Source organism: Cupressus sempervirens, chromosome 8, assembly GCF_028749045.1.
Source record: "Cupressus sempervirens isolate cs-2001-9-10 chromosome 8, ASM2874904v1, whole genome shotgun sequence".
NCBI lineage: Eukaryota > Viridiplantae > Streptophyta > Pinopsida > Cupressales > Cupressaceae > Cupressus > Cupressus sempervirens.
In genome coordinates, this window is record NC_143125.1 from 511,661,012 (window position 1) to 511,684,136 (window position 23,125).

At 35.0% G+C, this 23,125-nt stretch overlaps 1 protein-coding gene across 1 annotated transcript; it reads right to left on the bottom strand.

The window, feature by feature from the left end:
• Nucleotides 1-10,773: 10,773 nt before the first annotated feature.
• Nucleotides 10,774-16,226, bottom strand: LOC149543446 (protein translation factor SUI1 homolog 2). Its single transcript, XM_089798241.1, has 5 exons — nucleotides 16,053-16,226; nucleotides 11,910-12,045; nucleotides 11,608-11,813; nucleotides 11,456-11,509; nucleotides 10,774-11,362 (listed from the first exon to the last, which is right to left on the bottom strand). Exons 2-5 carry the CDS (start codon nucleotides 11,944-11,946, stop codon nucleotides 11,318-11,320), a joined length of 342 nt encoding a protein of 113 aa, XP_089654367.1. The 5' UTR covers nucleotides 11,947-12,045; nucleotides 16,053-16,226; the 3' UTR covers nucleotides 10,774-11,317.
• Between the last annotated feature and the right edge of the window lie 6,899 nt (nucleotides 16,227-23,125).

Consider the following 23,125-nt stretch of genomic DNA (forward strand, 5'->3'; position numbering starts at 1 on the left):
CATCATGCATTTGAAGGGTAGGGAGATTCATCAACCTCTAATACCCTTCCTCCTCCTGGGAGGGAACTCCAGACATTACATGCCAATTTTTTTCTTATTCTCCCAGAATCTGATGCATTCTTTCGCCACATACAATTCCAACCAATTATGAACCGTGGTTCTTTTAACATGTAGGAAACACTGCAGAAAGTAGACATTTGCATGGATAATAAGATACCATTCTAAAACTCTAGATGGATTAGAGGAAGAAATAATGGGGAAAAGAGGAACAAATTGATGTCCATGTAAAGGGGTGTCATAGTGACATTAGGTTGACCCTCATATTGGCCAAAATGTTTTCTAGGTTACCCAAATATTGTGGTTTGAATAGATGCCTCATTAGTGTGTTCAGACTCCCTTTGTCAATTTCTATCAAGTTGAACATCGCAGTGATATTCATAACAAATTCCTTGCCCATAATTCTAAATATAGCCCTAATAACCAAAAAGTGGGAATTTAGAAGGACTTCTCTGAGATGAGTACTCAAAATTGGGTCATCAAAGGCGATTTGAGATGGAGGGCCTTTGAGTTTTATAATCGTATTCATCTTGAGAAATGTACTGAGGGAGAGGAAATAAACCTAGCCTATATATAACATTGGAAGCCCCTTAAACTCTCCCATACATTACACCTATGTTGAAGGTTGGATATCCTGTGGACAGAATCTAAAGGGTCATCCCCTCTTGCGCCTAAAGGAAAGTTGCCCTACCTCACTAGTGGGAAGCTAGAATCCAAAGCATCTACTTAGACTAAGCTGCACTATACAGGCCTAGGTTAGCTCACATCATTTAAACAATAAAACCTTATACCATTTCCTCAAATTGCAGCTTAGGTATTGCTGCCTATAAATACATCTTAGCATTAATACTTCTAAAAATAGATTAGATATCATGCATTACTGGTAAAGAAAATTCTATCAGTGAATGGCACTTATTAATTAGACTAGATTGGTCGAGATTGTAAATAACAGAAAAAAGAAATGTTTAAACGGTAAATATATATCTATTAGTAAAAAATAATAAGGTCCTTTACATATACTGAGACTATTGTCGATCATATAGTTTGTTTTCTATTGATAAAGACATAGCCAAAATTACATGATTGATATTACAGCCTAGAATTAACCTTTATTATCCTATCTATCAATATCACACATTTTTATCCTGTTACTATATCTATATAACTACTGGAACCAAACAAAGAGGAAAAAACTCACAAATCTAGGGACTTCTATGTTGAAAAGGACTAGTATCTCCAACTCCCAAGATCCTTCCATACAAAACCTTAGACTTTTCCCTTGTCCTTGTAGTCTTAGGCTTTCACACTTGGTCATGTTGTATGTTCATCCTCCTTTCTAATTTTTAGCTTGTTTGGGGTCCACATTCTCCTCTGAATCATCCACTTCATCTTCCGAATCAAGGAGAATGACTTTGTCATAATTCAGGATATCTTCATAGCCTAAGACTCCTTCCTCTTTAGAAACCTTACAAACCAGTTGATATCTTTTGGTTGTTTGACATAAAAGATGGCAACTAAAAAATTTGGACTCGTCTTTTCATCTGTTTTGGCCTGAAAAGCCTACCATTCATCAATGTTGAGGATCATAAATCTTGGAACTGATTTGCCTCCATCCATCACCTTGTCATAATTCATAGCCCTAGGGGCTATCAAATTGACATCTATATTCCTCAAGACCATCTCCATATTCATCAGGTATTTCTTATGAAATAGATTTCTATAGAGCTTCTCTATAACCTCCTTGTCCCTTTTGAAAAACATGGTTAAGGTCAGAAACATCAAGGTGATCTCCAAATCCACCTGAGTTCTGATAGTGTTCTCCAGATATTCTTCTCCTACCACTTGCATCACAACGTCCATCACCAGCAAATTTGGAAAGCAAAGAATGCCTTGCAACCTCTCCTTGGTAATGAACTCTCGAACCTCTATTTGCCTCTACTTACCATGCAAACACAGGATAGTATCCATCTGTCTCGTTACTTGCACCTACAACCCACATTTAATGAATTTATCAAGGAAAAGTTGAAAAGGGAAGGACTTACGAGGAGTTATTTGTAATCCATCTTCCTTACCTTCTAATAATGGCATTATACCTCAGAGACAGGGGAGGGGAGGGGGGAATTATTAGCGATCCTATGGCCTATCCCTCGGTCATCTTTCCAAGATTTTAAAGAGTGTGAAAGGCATATTTTGTTAGGTTACGTGACTAAAAATAATCTAAACTTCAATATTACTAAGACAGTTAGAAGGAGTCACTGAATACAAGGATTAAAATCGACGGGTTTGATAATAAAAGTGTTTGATTTAGTCAAAGGACATAGAATCCTCAATCACCTTGTTGGCCAACTCATCGGCCCTCCTATTTCCTTCTCAGTGAATGTGATTGAAGGTAACTTTAACAAAAGACTTACAAAGTGCTAAAGCTTCTTGTAATTTTGCATAAAGTTTCCAATTCAAGAAGGATCCTTTTCATAGTCCACTGATTATGATAGCCAAATCGTCATCAATTCCTAATTTATTAATATTCAAATGTTTACATAGCTAGAGGCCTTTAACAAAGGCAGCAATTTCAGCCCTATTGTTTGTTGCTTAGCCAATGAAATTTGTAAGCTTAGCGACTTCCTCCCCTTTGTCATTGTGAATAGAGCATCCAATACCAGCCTTCCCTAGATTGCCCCTAGAAGCTCCATCAAAGTTAAGTTTGAACTATCCCCTTCTATTGGACGTCCAAACACATTCATTACGTAATGATTTAGTTATCTTCCCACCAGATCCCGCAAGACCAATCCACTTGCCTTGCATTTTATTAATAAGTTGTTCAATTGTATCTTGTGGTCCTTAAAAATCCTTTGATTCCTTTCGTTCGATATCTCCCATAGTATAATAAACGAGGAAGAAATCCAAAGACATTGAAAAATGCTATCCTATCTTAGAAGGGGCCAAGAAGATAACAAACCCAAAATATAACTAAGAAAGGCCAGACTAACTCCTAATTGAGATCTAAGCCATGATCAATAAGCTAAGGAAAAGGGGTAAAGAATAAAGAGGTGATCCAAGGTTTCTTCCACTTCACCACATAAAGAACATCTTGAAGGGCCTTGAAAACCAATCTTTCTTAATCTTACCTCAGTGATAACCTTTTGGTGAAGGACAATCCAAAGAAAGGAACCTGCTTTTGGGAGACAATGTTTATCCCCACATAATTGAAGTGGTAAGTTTCTTCAAGACCAGCCTTAATAGGATTCCAAGAGTTTGTAACACTCCTTGGAGCTGTATTCTCCATCCTTACTAGTTGCCCATACAAGGGTATCCTTGCCTCCCTTAAAAGAGATATTTCTAGATTTTATGATTGCTTGGAGAAGATTTTTAGCTCCGAGAGGTATATCTTCAGGACCTAGATCTCTCCATTTCCATTTCAATCCATTATCCTCAAAAGACACATAATCCTCAACTCTATTACCCCATCTAAGTTCCAAATAAGCTTTAGCTAAGTGAAGATAAGGGTAGTGATCAAGGATCTCATATCCTCCCCAAGAGTCTAACCAAAATAATGATTCCAAAACAACTTTTCCTGAATAATAGATCTACATTTTAGCAAGAAGTTCCAGAATCTAGAACCCCTTGTGGTATTGGCTTCTCTAAAAAGGTTAAAAGTGTTTGGGGAAGATGAGTACTTATTAATAAGAATATTTACTCACTCAAGATTAATATTTCTAACCATACACCATATAAGTCTAGCCTCGAGAGCCTTTCTCTAAAGTTTAATGTTTTTCACTCCAGCCCCCCCAGATCTTTGAATCGACAAACTTTATCCCAAGATAGGAGAGGAAGCTTATTTTGTGCTCCACTACCTTGCCAGAAGAAAGTCCTAAGATGACCATTGATATCTCTAGCCTTATTGTCATGTGGGTCCATGCATAATAGTTGATAAATAGGAAGGGCTGCTAAAATAGAGGAAACCGTGGTCTTCCTTCCAGCAGAAGATAACCACTTTTCTTTCCATCCTTCCGTCCTATTTTTTATTTTGTCTATAAGAGGATCCCAAAGTTTGGAGTTACTATGACCAACATCTAAGGGAATCCCTAAATATCTACTAGGGAAAGAGCCCTTATTAAAATTCAAAATAGCACAAATTTGGCTTTCTAGGTTAGGTTAAGGATTAAAGAAGAAAATGTCCATTTTTTTCTCTATTTATCTCTTGTCCTAAGGTCATGGTGTAATTGTGTAGAATATGCTTAAAAGCCAGAGCTTCCTCTACCAAGTTCTCCCCGAAAAGCACAATGTCATCAACAAAATGTTGGTGGGTTGAGGGTTCTTGATTGCTAGATATGCTTCTTCCTTTAATTTTTCCTTGTTCTCGAGCCTTCAAAATGGATCTATCTAGCACATCCGCCATCAAAATAAAGAGAAAGGGGGACCCTATTTGAGCCCCTGAGATATGCTAAAGAAACCTTTTGGTGTGTTGTTCACAAGAATTTAGATCTTCAGAGTGGATATACACTCATAAACTAAATTAGTTCACTATTTGGAGAAGCCATGATCCTCTAAACGTTTGCAAAGGAATCTCAAGTCAACCCCATCATATGACTTGCTGCTATCCAACTTGATGAGCATACACACTGATTTGTTGTTTTGTATAGAGTGGATGGCTTCCTCTACAATGACAATTCCATTATAGATTGATCTACCAGTGACAAACTATCTATTCCTCATTGATGGCACTCAATAGAGTTCCCTAGAGCGTTGAGGCCATGATTTTGGTGACGAGTTGATACAAGGTATTACACAGAGCAATAGGTGTGAAGTTTTTAAAAGGGCTCACACTTTCTTTTTTGGGGATACGAGCCAAAAAGGTATTGTTAACTTCTTTGAGGAGTTTGCATGAGTTCCTCACACCCTTCATTGTCTCAACAACTTCATCCCCCAAGAAGACTTATCTGAATGCATCTTCTTTAGGGTCGCTTCCACTTGAAACTTGGTTATGTTTTGCAGAAGAAGGTTATGTTCCTAAGAAACTTGATAGGACTTTTCCTTGCATCTTTAAATTGGGACACACCTCATTATTATAAATTTCCTCAAAGGAGGATTTTGTAATCTCATCTCTTCCTTGGATAGACGTGATTCTATTAATCATTCTTTGTTGTTTTAAGCTCATGTGAAAAAATTTGGAGTTTTTGCTTCCCCTCCAAAAGAGCTCCTTTTTAGCGTGAATCTCCTCATATGCCTTTAGACATTTCTTTTCCTCCTTGGGTTTCCCTCATTCCATTTTCCATTACTTTATTACTAGATGTTACCAAAGAACATCCAAGTTCCATTACTAAATTACATTTCACAGCTTTCAATTTACTTACTACTTAAATAACTTAGAGCCCAACAATTTTCACCCACCATAGTTTGATCTAGATTAGATAGTTTTCATCTTTAAGCCATATCTGCTCAAATTTGAAGAGTCATTTACTAGACATTTTTCCTCAACGATCGTTAATTATACTAGATAATGGTCAAATCTCGAGATTGGTTTAACTTCAAAAACAAAAGAAATAGGGAGACTAAAAATTCTCTAGAGGCTGCTGAGATTTGATTCCTCCACTTTTCTCCTTGAGACGAAGGATAGCATTGAATATCCTCCTAAAATAAGTTGTTCCTCTATCCGTAATTAGGAGCATTAGTTGAGTTTTTTCAATTTGTAAAATATCTAAAAGATAAAAGAGTAAGATAATTTTGAATATATATTTTCAAATGTTCACAACTAATAAGACAATAGTACAATTTCAAGTTTGAGAATCAATTTTTCCACTAAGCTCATCTATATGTGTTTGTTTGTATAGATATGTGAATTGTATGTGTATCTATACATACATAAATATAGAGCAAAACTACGTAGCTTATACACATGAATCTCTCACACATTTCTATAAGATTTGTGTGCATTGTTGCCAATTTAACATATCCCCCAACACATGCTCAATGTGGTGGTCTAGATACATTTGGGTGTATATTCTTTACCCATGATGAAGAGATACATTGAGAACAATACCAACACACATACACATGCTATAGAAAGACCCAAAATCCTTGTAGAAACATTTACTTTCAAAATGCATTCATTCTTAGACACCTCATATTGCACCAAATCATGTTGTTACTTTCTAAAACCAATATTTCGAAAATAATGTTTTGACGATCAAATGGCTATTTAAAAAATATTAGAAGAATAATCTTTTCATTTACAATGACATGGAATGGCATCATCACATATGGACTCTATCATTAGATGATACTAGCTTTCCATGATAACATTATAATTGATAGATTGTTCCCAAGACCCCTACGATATAGTAAAACGTTATACCCACTAATACACAAGATCATCATATATGAACTCTCATCATTATATGATATTAGCTTTCCATAATGACAATATAATTGATTTCAATTACCGAAATATGCACCATGCTGATAGATTATTCCAAGGACCTCTACGATAGATTGTTCCCAAGACCTCTACGCTATAGTAAAACCTTATAATACCCACTAATAGACGAGATCATCATTGTTCCACCCAAAATCAGTAGACCGATACAGAAGGCTGGCCCCGTCTGTCAAAGAAGTATCTACCATCTCATATTTATCAGCCATTTTTCGCTTCTAGCGTAAGAATGGAAGTCATCCATGAATTATACATGATATGATGTGTGTTGCCCGACTATAGAATTTGTTTCAATTCTACGAGCCATGGTTAATATTTAAAACTTGCCTTATTTTAAGCCTTAAATTGATCATTCTATCTGTGAAATTTGTGAGTCTTTAAGCCTCCATGTCCTTGACTCGTTAGCGGTTCCGCACAGCACTTGAGATCATTGAAATCCAACTTCTGAGCCTCAAGTTATAAAAGGTTAATGATCGCCGCCCAAACACATATTTCTTAACCTTTAACTTCTCAAAAAGTTAATGTTAGCCACCAAAAACGTGTTTTTCTTAACCTCCAAATAAAAGGTTAATGTTAACCACCAAAAAAACATTTTTCTTAACCTCTCCAAAAGGTTAATGATAGCGTTCGAAAACACATTTTTCCTAACCTAACCTCTCAAAACGTTAATGAGAGCTACCAAGAATACGTTTTCATTAACCTCTATAAGGTAGTTATTAACCTAGTAAGGTGATACATGCAACATTGTTAATAATGCAACAGCCGGATAGAAGATTGGAATGCAAACAATTCAGACCTACGCATATGCAGCTATAGCAAATGCTGGTGTAGAGGGTGTCATAACGATAAGGAAATAAAGAGTGTAGTGCAGGATATGAACGTTTATCAAACAACTTCACACCGCCTCACTCAACGCTTTGCCAACCCACGATTCTACTTTTATTGGGGTCGTTTTCAGCAGCGGTTTTTCTTCACAGTGGGAGATGCTTCCAAATTTCGTAAGCCATATGGGACCATAACATGGCCCAAGTTCAAATGTATATTGGTTAATGTGATTAATCAAACAATTACGCCGCCAGCCAACCTCACGCATGAGTGCTTGAGCGATACAGAGGAGTCTATGCTCATGTCCACGTGCGCAAGGGAAGGATACGTTGAAGAACCAAGTGCGTTTTTGGTGAGCAGCAGATATGATATTAAAACCTGAAAGCTCTGCTCTGGGTTTTTCATGGATGGCAAGTTCTATGTCATCGGCGGCATGATAAGTAATACCGAGTCTCTGACTTGTGGCGAAGAATATAATCTTGAAACAAGAACATGGCAGAGGATTCCAGATATGTATCCCGGAGGCAACGGAGCTACCCATGCACCACCCTTGGTTGCGGTAGTGAATGATCAGCTTTATACTGTAGAATATTCAAAGAATGAAATAGAAAAATATAATAAGTAAACCAATTCATGGAAAGTGTTGGGAGGATTGCCTGTGAGCGTAGATTCAACAAACGGTTGGGGTCTCGCATTTAAGGCATGTGGAAATGAACTGATTGTGATTCGAGGGCAGAGAGGACCAGAAGGCAAAATCATTGAGATGGATTCATGGCATCCGACTGCTGACGGAGAACCTCCGCATTGGGATCTGTTGGCATTCAAGGAGCATGTCTGTTCTATTATTCATAGAACTCCTGTACAAGAATGCACTGATTTATGGTAGCAGTTTGATAGAGTTGCCAAATATTGGGCACGCCAGTTGTTTGAAGAAGATCATTGTTAATCACTGTCGAATCTTGAAAGATGTGCCAGCTATTAAAAGTTTGAACGGATTGGTAAGGATCTGGATTGTGTATTGTCCAAAGCTGTAGAGTATTAAAGTTATTGAACTATTGAAGAGAACCTTCATTAACGAATACCCAAAGTGGAGGGTGAGTTTCTCTTTGAAAAGGTTGGGTGTCTTTATTGGGAATTGCCTAAGGCTATAGAGTATACAAGGCATTGAGTTTTTAACAAGCCTGGAAAGCTTTGTCATTACCAGATGTCCCCAGTTTGGGCAGGGACCAAGTTTTGAAAGACTGGAAGGACTAAAGAAGATGATTATTACAGATACTCTTATAGCAAGTTGTGTTTAAAGATTACAGAGATTGTCATATGGAAGCTACACATTTCAGGGCTTTTCAGGATAGATCAATTGTGTCCGAGTAGATAGAGTTAGTAGCTAGAAGAATCAGTGATTGAATATGTATACATTCTTAGGAATTCTAGCTAAAAGTTTTGCTTTTGAATGTCTTCTTTGTATAAGTTAATTTTCTTGAGGTTAATTAACCTTCCAAAATTATGTATTTTGGAGGTGGTTATTAACCACGAAGAGGTAGTTATTAACCTTTATGTCTATATAAGGACAACTATTTGCTTTGTAAAAGGACTTTTTGGTTGGAAACATAAGAGAACACTATGTTGAAATTTTGATCTAGGGATAAATTTTGGAAAGTATGTACACTTTTTATCTCTGAATTGAAAAATCTCTATTGTTTTTCTTGGTGCAAGGAAATGAAATGAGATCTGCTTTGCGTTTCTTATTTTAAAATCCAAATTGTTATACGTTGTAGTGGACATTCTCATAGTGCTATGCAAGTGTTTACGGATGATAATGAATGTGCTTAATGATATAGGTTGCTTTCAAGCGTAGTTCTTGAACACCTCTGTTATCAATCTTGTTAACCACAGAAGGTTGTGAGGGCGTGTGGTGCATTCGTCTTCCACGACTTTCTCTTGAAATTTGAAATTTTAGATTCCTTTAATTGAAAAACCCCTTTAAAAATTATATCTTACGAGGGAGCTGCCCCTCCAAACGCAGAGGAAAGGCCGGATATCAAGGGCCTATCCAACTGTTGTGAACGGTTTGCCACACACTACGTTGGGCAATTCTACCGTGACAAATCTGTTTACCAACAATGTGTAAGTATTGTCCAGCCTTCGAACTAATTTCCGAGTCTACCTGAATATCACCACTCGCACAAGGTCACAGATGCAATAGCTATAAACAGAACATCTGGCTTATAGGGCATGATTGCGTATATGCGAATCAAACGGACGTCTCTCCATAGACCACGATGCTGTAACTTCAACTTTGACGGGATTGCAAGATAACAGCTAGTGGACTGATCATAACTGATTCTGGAGAGACAAGTTGAAGGAAGTCATCTCCTTTGTGGGCTGAGGAGTGTGCTCTTAATAATAGTAGCCATCTAAAGATGTTTCTACGCTTATTGTCAATGTTGTTAAATGGTTTATCTCAGGTTAATTAGCTCTAAGCATAAATAAAGACACCAAGAATTTACAATTTTCTGCCGCTTTCAAGTTTTGACAGTGACTTTCACAACAGGAAGAAAAGCCACAAGGCACTTGGCCAGGAAACCCTAATTGATAATTCCACAGAAAGTTTCATCATTGCATGCTACGCTATGCATGCTTCGATAGGGAAAACGAAATTTAAAAAAGATATTGTAACTTTCCCATACTCAGATAGGTCTAACCGCGAAAACTTTCCATCTTAATAGAATTGTTCTTGTAGACCTGACTAGTCAGAAAATTCATACAAATCAGTACATCACGCAAGGCTTTGGATATGTTAACAGACTCTCGACAAGTTGCTACCCCAAATTAACTGTCCAATTTTCCTTCCAAAATGGTTGTTTATTTTCAATTAAGATTCCACAGAGTTGACCATTAACAAACCAACATAAAAAATAGATATGAATTCAGAAGCTACCTTATTGCAAAGTCAGAAATTTTTGAGTTCAGAAGCTACCTTATTATTGCAAAGTCGGAAATTTTTAGACATCACTATTGTTGATGATATTTCTATTAAGATTCAACTATGTAGTTTGAGTCACTAATATTTCATTAACAGTATTTCACAACATCAATTTCTCACAAAAATGAATGATACACTTTACACTCGTTGCATTTATATAGAAAACGCTTACAGAAATGAAGCATTTAGCTTTCTTAGGAGCTCACCCAACCCATTACTACCTAAAATTCATCCATGCTAATACATGATGTTGATCCCGATTGATTTTCTACCCTATAACAACAATTGTCAACTTAACAAGGCTTGCTACCCCAAAATTGATAATTGTCTGCTAAAAAAGGTTACCATTTATGTACACGCATATTAATCTAAAATGCTATAACATTATCAGCTACAGATCCCTCTAAAAGGTCCATCCGACATTAAGCATCAAATTTTCCCATCAAACAGAAAGCTTGAAAAAGTTAATATCATAATAGAAAAGACACACGTTGCCAACACGTTGCCACCTTAAATTTATTGTAACTATAACGAGATTAAAACTATTAACGCATCAGAATTACAGCTATACTCAGAAGTTTCCTTCATTAAAATCTAGATAAGGTAAGCATCAAACTTTTGCCAAAACAGAATTACAGGCACCTTAACAGAAGTCAGAGCGCAAGAAAGCAATCCACAAAACAAAATGGGGAACGATGCACTAATCATTCTCTGTCAGAGCATGATGTAAGAGCAGTTCCTAGCAGATTCAATGCCAGGCATTTTTTGAAAGAGCAAACTCATTATAGAATAATAATATGTCAGACCTAATATAGAAATCCAAAGATTTAAAACTACACAAGAACCAACAATAGATTCATCTGCGTTTTAATACACAACGTAGTATTAGACGCATTCATCAAAGCCACCAATAGTATCAATCTAATATCCAAAGGATATGATAACATTGTAGCAAATAGATTAAAACAAGCCGAGTTTATCTTAGTGTGCATAAAACTGCGGCTACTTAAAAGAGTTATGATTCAGAAACCATGAATCTTTATATTGTCCTTCTTCACAATTCCAGCCTACATCAGCAAAATTACAAACAAATTGTAAGCAAATGCATGACAAAAACCCGTTAGCATTCACAATGAGCTGTAAAATACAGTAAAATATACCTGTATCAGGAAATTAGACACATTTTTTCTCTGATCACCTTGTAGCTGAATCACCTGCAATTGCATAAAATGACGTATAAATTTCTTAAATACCAATCGCATAGGAAATACAATCCATACCCTCAAATGTCATATTAAAAAGCCAGGCATACCTGACCGAGTTCTGGATCCTGCACAACAGTTCCATTACAGCAGAACTCTTTCTTCAGATCTTTAAGAATCTTGTTGTAACTGAATTCTTTCTTTAAACCTTGTACAGTTGTTAAACTCTTTCTTCCGTTTCGCTGTTGTATGCGCACATGGACATACTCTTTGGATCCAGCACCTGAATCTTCAGCATTTGCCTCAGCGAATGGATCTAGTAAATAAATGAGATGAACAAGATTAGCAGTTAGAACACGTCACAAACAACAGATATAGATAAAAATAATTTAAAATGTGCTTATACACTTACCAAATGCTCCAGGAATCTGAACGTCTAGATCTGACATGAAACTTGTTTGTTGTGGAACACGAACAGAGAAGTGCTTGATGATTTTTTTCTCAACTTCAAATCTTTCTTTATAAAAAAACAGATCTCAGAATTCTTCCTGTTGTAAACACAAAAAGCCAAGAAGTACAATAATCAACAAAGATTCCTAAAACTGAGCTAGCCAATGCACACACAAGTTTATATTACCCCAAAAAAACAGAAAAAGCATAAGCGATCAAAAAGCAGGACATCAATTAAAAATTCAGCAATCAACTTAAAACGGAGAATGATACATGTCAAAGCAGCGAAAAAAGATTGTGAGAGTCTTTGCTTTTTTCCAATTGCAAGACATTTTTAATATTGAGAAAATAAAAATTAATGGAACCATTAAGAACATTTCTGGCATCGCAACAGAAAATTAGAGAATCTCAGAACAGTTTTGTTCACACACAACCCTTTTTAAGAATTAAAATTAAGGCATTCAGAATGTAAGCTTTTGCCAAGACATAGGATATCCAAAAACAAACAAAACTATTTTTCAGTCGACACCCCTGGATAGAAAAAATAACACAACTTGATCTAGAACTCGAAAAGAAATCCCTAGTCCTGAATTTCGCACAGGCTTAGCTGATCAATTTAACAATTGAAAATGATTAGCTGCATATATGATGGTGATACTTAAATTTCTAAAAAGTTAATGATCGCGGGCAAGTTCAGAAATCTTTTGCTACAATGATTCAAACTACAATAAGAATGTCCAGAATAAGAATTGTTCACAATGAGATTAAAACAAAAAGCCAGAGAGAATTTCACAACCCTCAAAAAGATACAAACAAGTTATATTCTTATATAATTATAATATGAGGGTAAAAGAAAATCAGTTGAGGCAAAACTGCGCCGTCCAAAATATTATTCAACTTTACAATCTGAACATACCAGAGACGTCATTTTGCCCCTGGCAGTACTCGGCACAGGAGTGGGGATACGAGCAGTAGCGGGCTGAAGGACAGCATAGCCAAGCTACTCCCCTGCCACGCCCAAGGCCCAAGTACAGATTTCTGAGAGAAAAAACTTGAAATAGCCTTAATAAACCATAAAATGTGAATAACAAGGTCCGCACAGGAGTGGGAATACAAGCAGCATTGGGCTGGAGGTCATCATAGGCAAACATCTCTCCTGCCAAACCTATGGACCAAGTACAGATTTCAGACATAAAATTGTAATAGCCTTACTAAACCCTGAAATCAAAAGCTCCTTCGTTCACTCGTTTAAGTGCAACCTGTTGGCTGCAAAAGAGAAGAAGATTTTCTCTACATTCATTCCATTTCCATCTTACAAGTCCTAGAACATAGGTGAGTTGACAAGGAAGAGGTCGCAAGAATTTGGATATAGCCAATGTTTTGTGCCAACTTGTATGCATCTGTTTAAACATTCAAGCTCCTATACATATACCTTCATGTAGCTGCTAATTGGAGTTAAACCTGTGATTGCCTGTGATTCTAATTTAGTGGACAAGAGCCAACCTCCGTCAATATGTCTGCAATGTAGTGAAATGTACTATCTCGTAAACTATATACATATAGACAGATATAGGCAGAGAGGTTAAATCCTCCAATAAAAGAGAAGTAAAGCAACCTATAATAGACACGGCAGGGCTTGTGGAATAAGAATTACAGAACGCATATGAACAAGGTCAATGTAACCAAATATAATATAATTAACATATGTTTCAAGCTTTGACCCAAAGAGCATTAAATTCAGCCCTTTACTGTCCAGTCCTATCAACCACTCTTTACTTCTAGCTATAGTATATAATTAATAATGAACATTTCCAAAGCACCAATTTTAAAAGTAAATATACCCGGGTATTTTATTCACATACGATATACCTCATTTAAATGGACCAAAAAAGTAGACACTACAATAATGTTTTAGTGATTTTAAACCAAGGTTAAAAGGAGACGGGGAGAGTTGAAGATCTACAGGGAGATGGGGACACTTGAAGGTCTGTACTTATAGCTATTTTTCAAGAATTATCACAAATGATCATCATCATATCAGATTATCATTATATATTCATTTTTTATTCAAATTTTACATTCAAAAATATATAGTTTAATGCTATATCACTGATATTCAAACAAAAAACTAAGAACTGGAAACAAAAATAAGAAATCTATCTAATATCTAGAATAATGATGATACTATCATCTACTCCACAAGGTTGTCATCCACAAATTTCAAGTTTCGACAAATTTTAACAACTGTCCATCATGGCTACGAGGGTTGGGAACAATCATAAAAATAAAGAATGGCATTTATAGAATAAAATATTTTAATGTCCAAGTTACTAAAATAAACTATTTTTAATGATTCCTGGTTGGGTTGGACTATGGAATAAAAATGAAAAATGTTAATAATATTTTTTTAATTACTAAATAAATATTTAAATAACATAAATAAAATCATTTAAATTGTCATTGATTTTACATTAAAAAGTATTAAAATGAGGATGAAAATTTATCAAATAATTTAATATTATATTTTAATCAGGAGACTCTGAGTAGACTTCTATTTTGGGTTTGGAGAGCTTTCAAAAAACATCATCATGAAATACTAACCTTTTTTAAGATCTCTCATAAAGTCTCCAAGGGAGGGATACACATCTCCTAGTAACAATGTTTTAAACCTGTATAAGAAATATCAAAATGAATTTGTAACATTTTTTTCTTGGTTCGACATCAGAAAAAGGTGGCTAGTTTGGATTCTCCTAAATTTAAAGGGTAAAAAGGACCACAACCAAGAATGAGATTCTGCCAACTTCACCCGGCAGAATGGATGAAAGCTGTGACGAAGATAATCCAACATCAGAAGCCAAAAATATTATGATAGGAAATAAACATGGGGGGAACTACTACAATAATAAAATCTAAACAGATTAATCTCAGACTCAAAGTGGTATAAAGATCTATGAAACTTTTAAAATCAAATTGTTACATTATTGTTGGTTAACAACAAAAAGGAGTGGTTATTTCAAGTCCTTAAAAAATAAAACATCACAACCAAGGATAAGTTCTGTTAAACCCAAACAGCAATAGAATAATCCAAAATTAATCAACACTAATCCAAAATTAAAACCCGTCGGTATAACAAGAGGAAAGGTCTCAATTTGTAGATCTTAAACCCGCAAAACCAATGCTCGTCCTATGCCAACCCAAAAAAAAAGAATGCCAGGGTAATCTCAAGTGCGCCTTCCACAAATTCAGCTTACTATGTAAGACCACTCGCAGATGTGCCCAATTGGTACATAATACCTAACAAGAAAAAACTAATGTCCCTATGACACAGGGATTCAGAGAATTAATATCAAACATAACTCTAAAAACTATTGAATTCTAATATTTCACATTATAACTTACAATGTAAGATCACTCGCAAATGTGCAAAAATACGTGTAGAATAACTAACAAGCAAACCCAAATGTAGCTCGGACACAAATTCAAAGAATTAAAATTAGATATAACTCTTAAATCATTGAACCCTTCAAGTTCGAAACTGCCGAGGTTCACATCGCTGACGGAGACAATTGAGCAACTTCAAACATCTAAGACCTTGCCTCCTGGATACTAATTTCCAAATTGGTAAAACCATGTTTAAAGTCCGCAAACTCAATAAACTGGAACGTTGTTTATTAGGGTGAAGGATATCCTATTAGATAACCCTGGCATCACATACAGAAGTTTCTGCTAAAAAAAGCTAACCTAATTAAATAAAACTATACAACAAGAACGAGAACGGAGGCCCTTAATTCTGATCCACGCCAAAACTTGAGGGTGTCAAAATAAATAACAAACAAAATTAAACCCTGCCACACCAAAGGACTGAATCGCCCATCCAACAGTGGCTACAGAAAGTAACCCTGAAAGAGGAATCCAGGGCAATAAAAAACCCCCTAACCCTAATCGCTAATTATAACGACAATAACGATAAAACAACCCAAATAAACAAAAACATTTGCTTCTTCGCTAAAGACCTTTCGATAGATCAAAGATCAAAGAGAGAAGAACTCCTAAGAATCAACAAAAATGTCTCAGAAAAGCACAGAAGCGAAGTGATATAACATACCTGTAAAAAAAGACGGACAGTAACTCTAAACCAAACTTTCGCCGAAAACCAAAAACACCGATTCAACGTAGCCGAATGAGGAAGAGAACCACACGAAAGGAATAATTTATACTGGGTATAAATCAACCGGAGATTTAAAGGAGCACAAAAACTATCTTTCACAGCCACGGGATTAGATCTTAAACGATGATGCTCTACTTTTTATAAGCTCTCAGATTCTTCTTTTTCTTTGGCGTGTTGTTTCGGAGTTTTCCTCTTCGGTCGGCCGGTTTAAGTCGGTTAACTTCACGTTTTTGGAGGCTTCTCTATACTCTAGAGTCTATGGGCGTCTTCTGTAACGGCAACTTAGTGGGTTGCTCAATTTTATTTTTCTATTGTTAGTTTGATCACTATAAATATTATTTTTAAATCATATAAACTAGAAATATATTAAACATATTTCTAATTTAGAACACCCTTGGGTAAGTAAGTCTTCTAATCCTACATTAAGAATTTTATATAAAAAGATTCTTAAAAATCTTTTGATAGCATAAAATTGTCCATAAGTATATTTTGACCAAAAAGGTGGTGTTTTTTTGGGGATGCTAATGACCTTGACTAGCTCACCCACATTGTATCCTTTTTAAGAATATAATCTAAAGAAAATCTAATTTCAAAACACGGTCTTCTTCCTAGCTCACCCACATTGTATCCTTTTTAAAGAATATAACCTAAAGGAAATCTAATTTCAAAACATGGTCTTCTTCCTATGAATGGCATATTTAGATTATGAAATGAAATAAATGATTCTTAAGATGGGAATGCATGTTTAAAAAGAGGTAGAATTGAAGGTACTTTTCTATTCTATAGCGTAGATTGGTATATTTAGATTATAAAAGGAAATCAATGATTGTTATAATAAGGTGGAATGAATTTTAATTTTTTCATATAGATTTATTTGTGAAGATTAATTAATAGGGTATATTAGTTGTTATTATTAGATTTCTAATTTTGTATGTTGTTTGATTTTTCATTAGTGAAAAGAGATTAGTATATTGATGTTGTATTGTGCATCTCTTTATGTCAATGTGAAGGAGGTATGTCATTAATTAGTTGTCTTTTGAGTTCTTTTCACATGTTAATTAAGTTTGTATAGTGCATGTGTACTTTATCTATATTAATTATTCATTTGTTTCTCTTGGTGTTATGTTAGGATATACCCACCTCTTACTCTTATATGAGCACGTTGTCTCTTGTATGCATGTGCTTTCATATAGATTATTATTATGTCATATTGTTATGTTGTTTTATTTGTGTGATGGCTCGTAGGTATCTTCATCTTGTGATAGCTACTTTTATAGTCAATTCTAACATAGCATCAAAGCAAGGGAGTGTCTAGAGTTAATACCTTTTTTACTTTTTTGAAGATCTATAATTGTAAAAAAAAATTGTCTTGTAAGAGCTGAGTATGTTCTTCTCTAGCAATCTACGATGATTAGAAGAATTGGAAACATTAAGAGACAAGAAAGATAAAATATTAGAAGGGTACTATTGGGAACTTTATTTTGTTTGTTAGTTTTGGTGATTTGTCAAGAATAGATAGTCCAATGGAGAAATCAATTTACACAACTTATGTAGAACCTCTGAGATATTTAGAAGTTGTTTGGTCTCTTCACTAATGTGAATATTACTATATTTGAGATAATATTTGGCAATATCTTGAGCCTTAGAAAAGATTACAGTGTTTTTTTGTCTAGTCATTAAGTTGAGATTTGTTGGCTTATTTAGAAGTTTGGAAATGCCAATGTTTTCGTTGGAAGGTTAGAGTTCTTACTGAGTCTTTGAGAAAACTCATTTTTTATAACATTGACTTGAAAAGTTATAGATCATGAAGCTTGTCAAAAATGAATTTGAGGGCACTTTGCAAGATGGGACAAAAATAGTTTTCAAGTGTAAGATATCCCATGGATATACACTTGCAAGGAGAAGTGAGGAGAGGTCATCCTTTGAGACAACATTACACAACTCTATGGTAGAACTTAAGTAATAAAGAGAAAAATGTGTTAAAGCATTAGATGCACAAGTAGGATTAGTTCTTATAATAGTTGTACACACCTATAGAAGTTGTACCTATATTAGTTATAGTGAAGGTTGCATACTCATACAACCAAAATATCTGTGATAATAAAGAGTTGATATGGATGGTAGGACAAGAAGTGAGGAATTCATGAATATAAATGCAAGGGGATGATAGGGATCCAACAAGTTTCTTTGAAAGAAATTTATTAAAACATATTACATGTGGTTGGCTAAAACATATTTTGTCTACTGATATATTTGTAAGCAACATTTTGTATCCATGGCATATTCTAGTGTTGAAAATGTGGTATGTGTGTAGTTAGTCTTTTATGTATCAGGGATGAAATGAGATTGATGTTCTGATGCAATATTTGGGCTAAAAATGTTACTTTGAATGAAGTTTTGAAGTGATAACAAAGCTAAGACAGTCCTATTATGTACTTTGAATCAATTATATCTAATGCAAAACACTTGTGATGAAAAGATGAGCTCACTATGATCATTAAAGAAAAGTTGGGTTTTCCTTTATTTCATCTAATCTAAACGGATATCAAGAAAGGGTTTTCATTAGGCATCTTGTATCACTCATTGTTCAAAAGTGGCATGGGGTGAAATTGACCCTCCTTGCATCTAAAAGGCCCAAGAACTTATAGATCAACATAAATATCACCAATTGCTGGAGTGATTAATAGAAAAATTATTTTTCCACTCCATGTCCTATTAGTTTGTATTGCATAGTCTGTTTTGAAAGAATTATTCAAAAATGTATTATTTTCACCTTTGGGCCTACAAAGGTATATTCTATATTCTTCTCTATCTATAATGCATTTGCATGCTCCTTCTTTGGTATCATTAATTAATATGCCAAAAAAAATTGAAGTGTCAAGCACTTTTATAAATTAGTTAATTATTTTAATAAAAAATAACAGTAGTTTTTTAGTGTGTTTGGTATGAAACAAGGTCTACAACCTTGTCCGTGATCCTACTACAACATGGTATACAAACTAGATATTGGGGATATCATGCTCTCCCGTCATCCCCATTATAAAGGTGGTATTGTTAGGGAGGCCTTTAGTTCTCACACCCACTCCTTTTTATTAAATAATATCAACAATGTTGCTTTAGTATTTAACATCACAACAATTGCAATTTTTCATATTAATGCGTTGCCAAGCTAGTCTCCTAATGCAGCCATTGACTCCAACTCCACCCTTATGCCACAATGTCACTCAAGGGCCAATATTTTCTATGCTGAGAACATCATCCATTGGTTGTTTGCTAAGCATTGAGGTGCTACCAAGGGATAACCCTAGCACACCATTTATTTTATTGATGTGCAACTTAAAAGATCTCATTCTTACTTATAATCAGTCATTTTTTAAATGTCAATTTGGTACAATTTTGAATTTTTTTTATGGCATAATTTTTTTTCAATTTAGATTTGTGATTTATAAAACTTTTTTTTTCTTATTGAAATTATTCTGTTATTTCCTGTTTAACAACTTTTAAAGGGTATATTTTGGGTGCAAGACTCTTTTTGGGGCCTTTTTTCCAAAATGGGTATTAATTCTATATGTTTTATGATGGAACATTTTATTTCCTTTCATTCTTTTATTTTTATTTTTTTGACAAGCAAGAGACTGAAGCCCTATATTAATAGAAAAATAGTTATACAACCCCACTCAATGGATACTAAGAGGACAAAGATGGGCGCTAGTTTGTGAGTATTGCCCTTTTTGAATCAAAACCATTGGAGATTCTGTAATTCCTTGGCTATCCCATCTATTTGTGTGACCTGAAATAGCACAGATAAACATCCAACAAAACTTTATACTACTTGTTAGGAGGTTAGAGAATCCTAAGAAAGACATAAACTTGCTAAGAAATCAAGATCCTAAAAAGACAGACATCAAGGAAACAACAAATATTCAATTAAAAATAGAAAGGAACACACCAAAAAAAAAAGTGATATAAGAACTTTCAAAGGGAATCGATTACTGAAAAAAGCAAAATAATTTAAAAACTTCTAAGGATATCAAAAGTATGCCAAGTTATCATTAAATCTATTTTAGATAATAATTACTAAAGGGGGCTGAAGTGAAGATTAATACTTTATGTAATTTGTTGGAAGGGATTTATCAATCCCTATATTAGCTAGCTTGTCTACTCTCTTATTCCCTTCCCGATAAATGTGGTTAATTATTACTTTGTTGATAATTTAACATAGTCCTAAAGTTTTCAAGAGCTTTGCATCTAGCCTCTAGTTAGAAAGACCTCCTTTCCTAAGAGCATTCATAATTATGGTTGAGTCTCCTTCTATTTCTAACTTATTCATTCTCAATTGTTTGCATAATAATAGTCCTTCTACTAAAGTAGAAATCTTTGCCTAGTTATTAGTAGCTTCTCCAATGTATCTTGTTATATTGGCAATTTCCTCTCCTTTGTCATTGTGAATGCAACATCCTATGCCAACTTTAACTGGGTTGCCTCTTGATGCTCCATCAAAATTTAGCTTGAACCATCCCTTTTTTGGAATTTTCCATACACATTCTTCCCTTGAAGATTTACTTTCATCAACCCCTTTCCTAGAAAGAGCGAGATCTTTAACCCAATCCATCATCCGCACATCTTTTCATCCCAATAATTCATCCTAGCTTGTTTGATGTTAGAATTAAGGAATCTATTATTTGTTAACTCTATTAGTGAAATTTCTATTTTGGTAATAAGTTGATTAACCGATATCTTGCTATCTTGAAAAATTATTCTATTTCTCTCCTTCCTTGGTTCCCAAAGAACTATGGAATGAGAGGAGATCCAAAGGTTGTGAAAGATATTGTCCGACTTTAAGAAAGGCCAAAACATCAACATACTGAGTATGGAGTAAGGTAAGGTTGTCACCAGGCCTAATTGAGAGCAAAGTCTTTGCCAACAAATAGTTGAATAATGGTAATGAAGGAAGAGATGATCTGTAGTTTCTTCCTCAACTTCACATAATGGACATCTAGTTGGACCCTGAAATCCGAGCTTCCTTAGTCTTTCTGCAATGAGGTTCATCTGGTGAAGGACTATCCAAGGAAAAAATCATGCCTTAGGGAGACAAAAATTATCCCAACATAATCTAAGAGGAAGAATGCTTTTAGAAAAACCTTGACAAGATTCTAAAAACTTGTAACCTAGTTTAGAAGTATACTCCCCATTATTACTTCTAGCCCAGATGAGGGAATTCTTCCCTTCTCTGAAGGAAATTTTCCTCAAACAAAGAATTTATTAGAAGATGTTTTTATCTTCTATTGGAATATCCTTAAAATCTAAGTCTTTCCATTTTGAGTTCATCTCATTGTCCTCAAAAGTCACATAACCCCTAACCTTAAATCCCCATTTTATTTCCAAATAGGATTTGGATAGATGGAGGGAAGGATAAAGATCAAGGGCCTTATATCCTCCCCATGATTCTATCCATAATAAAGCATCCCTGCTATCCCCTAGATTCCATGACAAATTCTCCTATATAATATGCTTGCATTTCAATAGGAAATTCTAGAACCTTGATCCTTTAGGAGGATGAGTCTCTCTAAAAAAAAATTCACTAGATCTGGGGATGAAAGGTATTTATGATTCAACATCTTGACCCATTTTAGGTTGGGGAATCTAATCATTCACCAAATTAACCTTTCTCCGAAAGCTATCCCTTGAAATTTGATATTTTTTATGCTTGCCCCTCCTACGTTTTTAGATCTACAGACTTGGTCACAATAGAGGAGGGAAATCTTTCTTTTCTCTGCACATCCTTGCAAGGAAAAGGGCCAAAGGCAACTATTAATGATACTTAGTTTATTACTAGGAAGATCCATACAGGAGAGTTGATAAATAGGCTGAGCTGACAAGACTGAAGAAACCATGATCTTCCTCCTTGTTGAGGATAGCCACTTACCTTTCCAGCCATCCATTCTCTCTTTTAGTTTCTCTATGAGAGGGTCCCAAAGCTTATATATATTATGGCCAGAGTTTAGGGGAAGGCCTAAATATTTATAGGGTAGAGTGCCCTCTCAAAATCAAGGGTAGTACATATTGGTTGTTATGTGTTGGGATTAATATTAAAGAAAAAGAATTATGATTTGTCTTTGTTAATCGTCTTCCCTGATGCCTCGGTGTATTTATTTAAGATACTTTTAAAAGCCAAAGCCTCATTTATTGAGCTTTCCCCATATAACATGGTATCATCTACAAAATGTTGATGAGAAGTAGGATCATGGTCACTAGTTATCAGAATCCCTTCAATTTCCCCTAGGGTTTTAGCCTAAGAAATTGACCTTCCTAACACGTATGCCATTAGAATAAAGAGGAATGGAGATATTCGGTCCCCCTATCTGAGACCCCAAGAAATACTAAAAAAACCTTCAAGGGTGCTATTTACTGAAATAAGTTCATCTCTGGGGTTAAGATATATTCAACGACTAATTTTATCCATTGTTTTGAGAAGCCATATGCTTCTAGACTTTTACATAAGAAATGCCAATCTACCCTATCATATGCCTTACTAATATCTAACTTAATGAGCATACTAGGGGAGCTATTGTTCTTAACAGAATGAGTCACTTCCTGAGCTATAATGAGACCATCATATATTGATCTTCCAGGGATAGAACATGTTTTCTACTCGCTAATGAGGTTGGATAGAATCTTTTGAAGCCCAGAGGATAAAATATTGGTAAAGACATTATAAAGGGTATTGCATAGGGAAATAGGTCTAAAGCCATTAAATGAATCCACATTTTCCTTTTTAGGAATAAGAGCAATAAAAGTGTTATTAACTTCATTAAGCAATTTGCTTGAGTTCCTAACTCCTTCTAGAGCCTTAGTAATATCATCCCCAATGAAGTTCCAACATCTCTGAAAGAAGAAGTCAGGGAATCCATCTGGTCCTGATGATTTTTCTGTCCATGCATTTGTTTAAGAGCTTACTCAACTTCTGACTTTGATATCTTATGTAGAAGATGATTGTTTTGTTCCCTGGA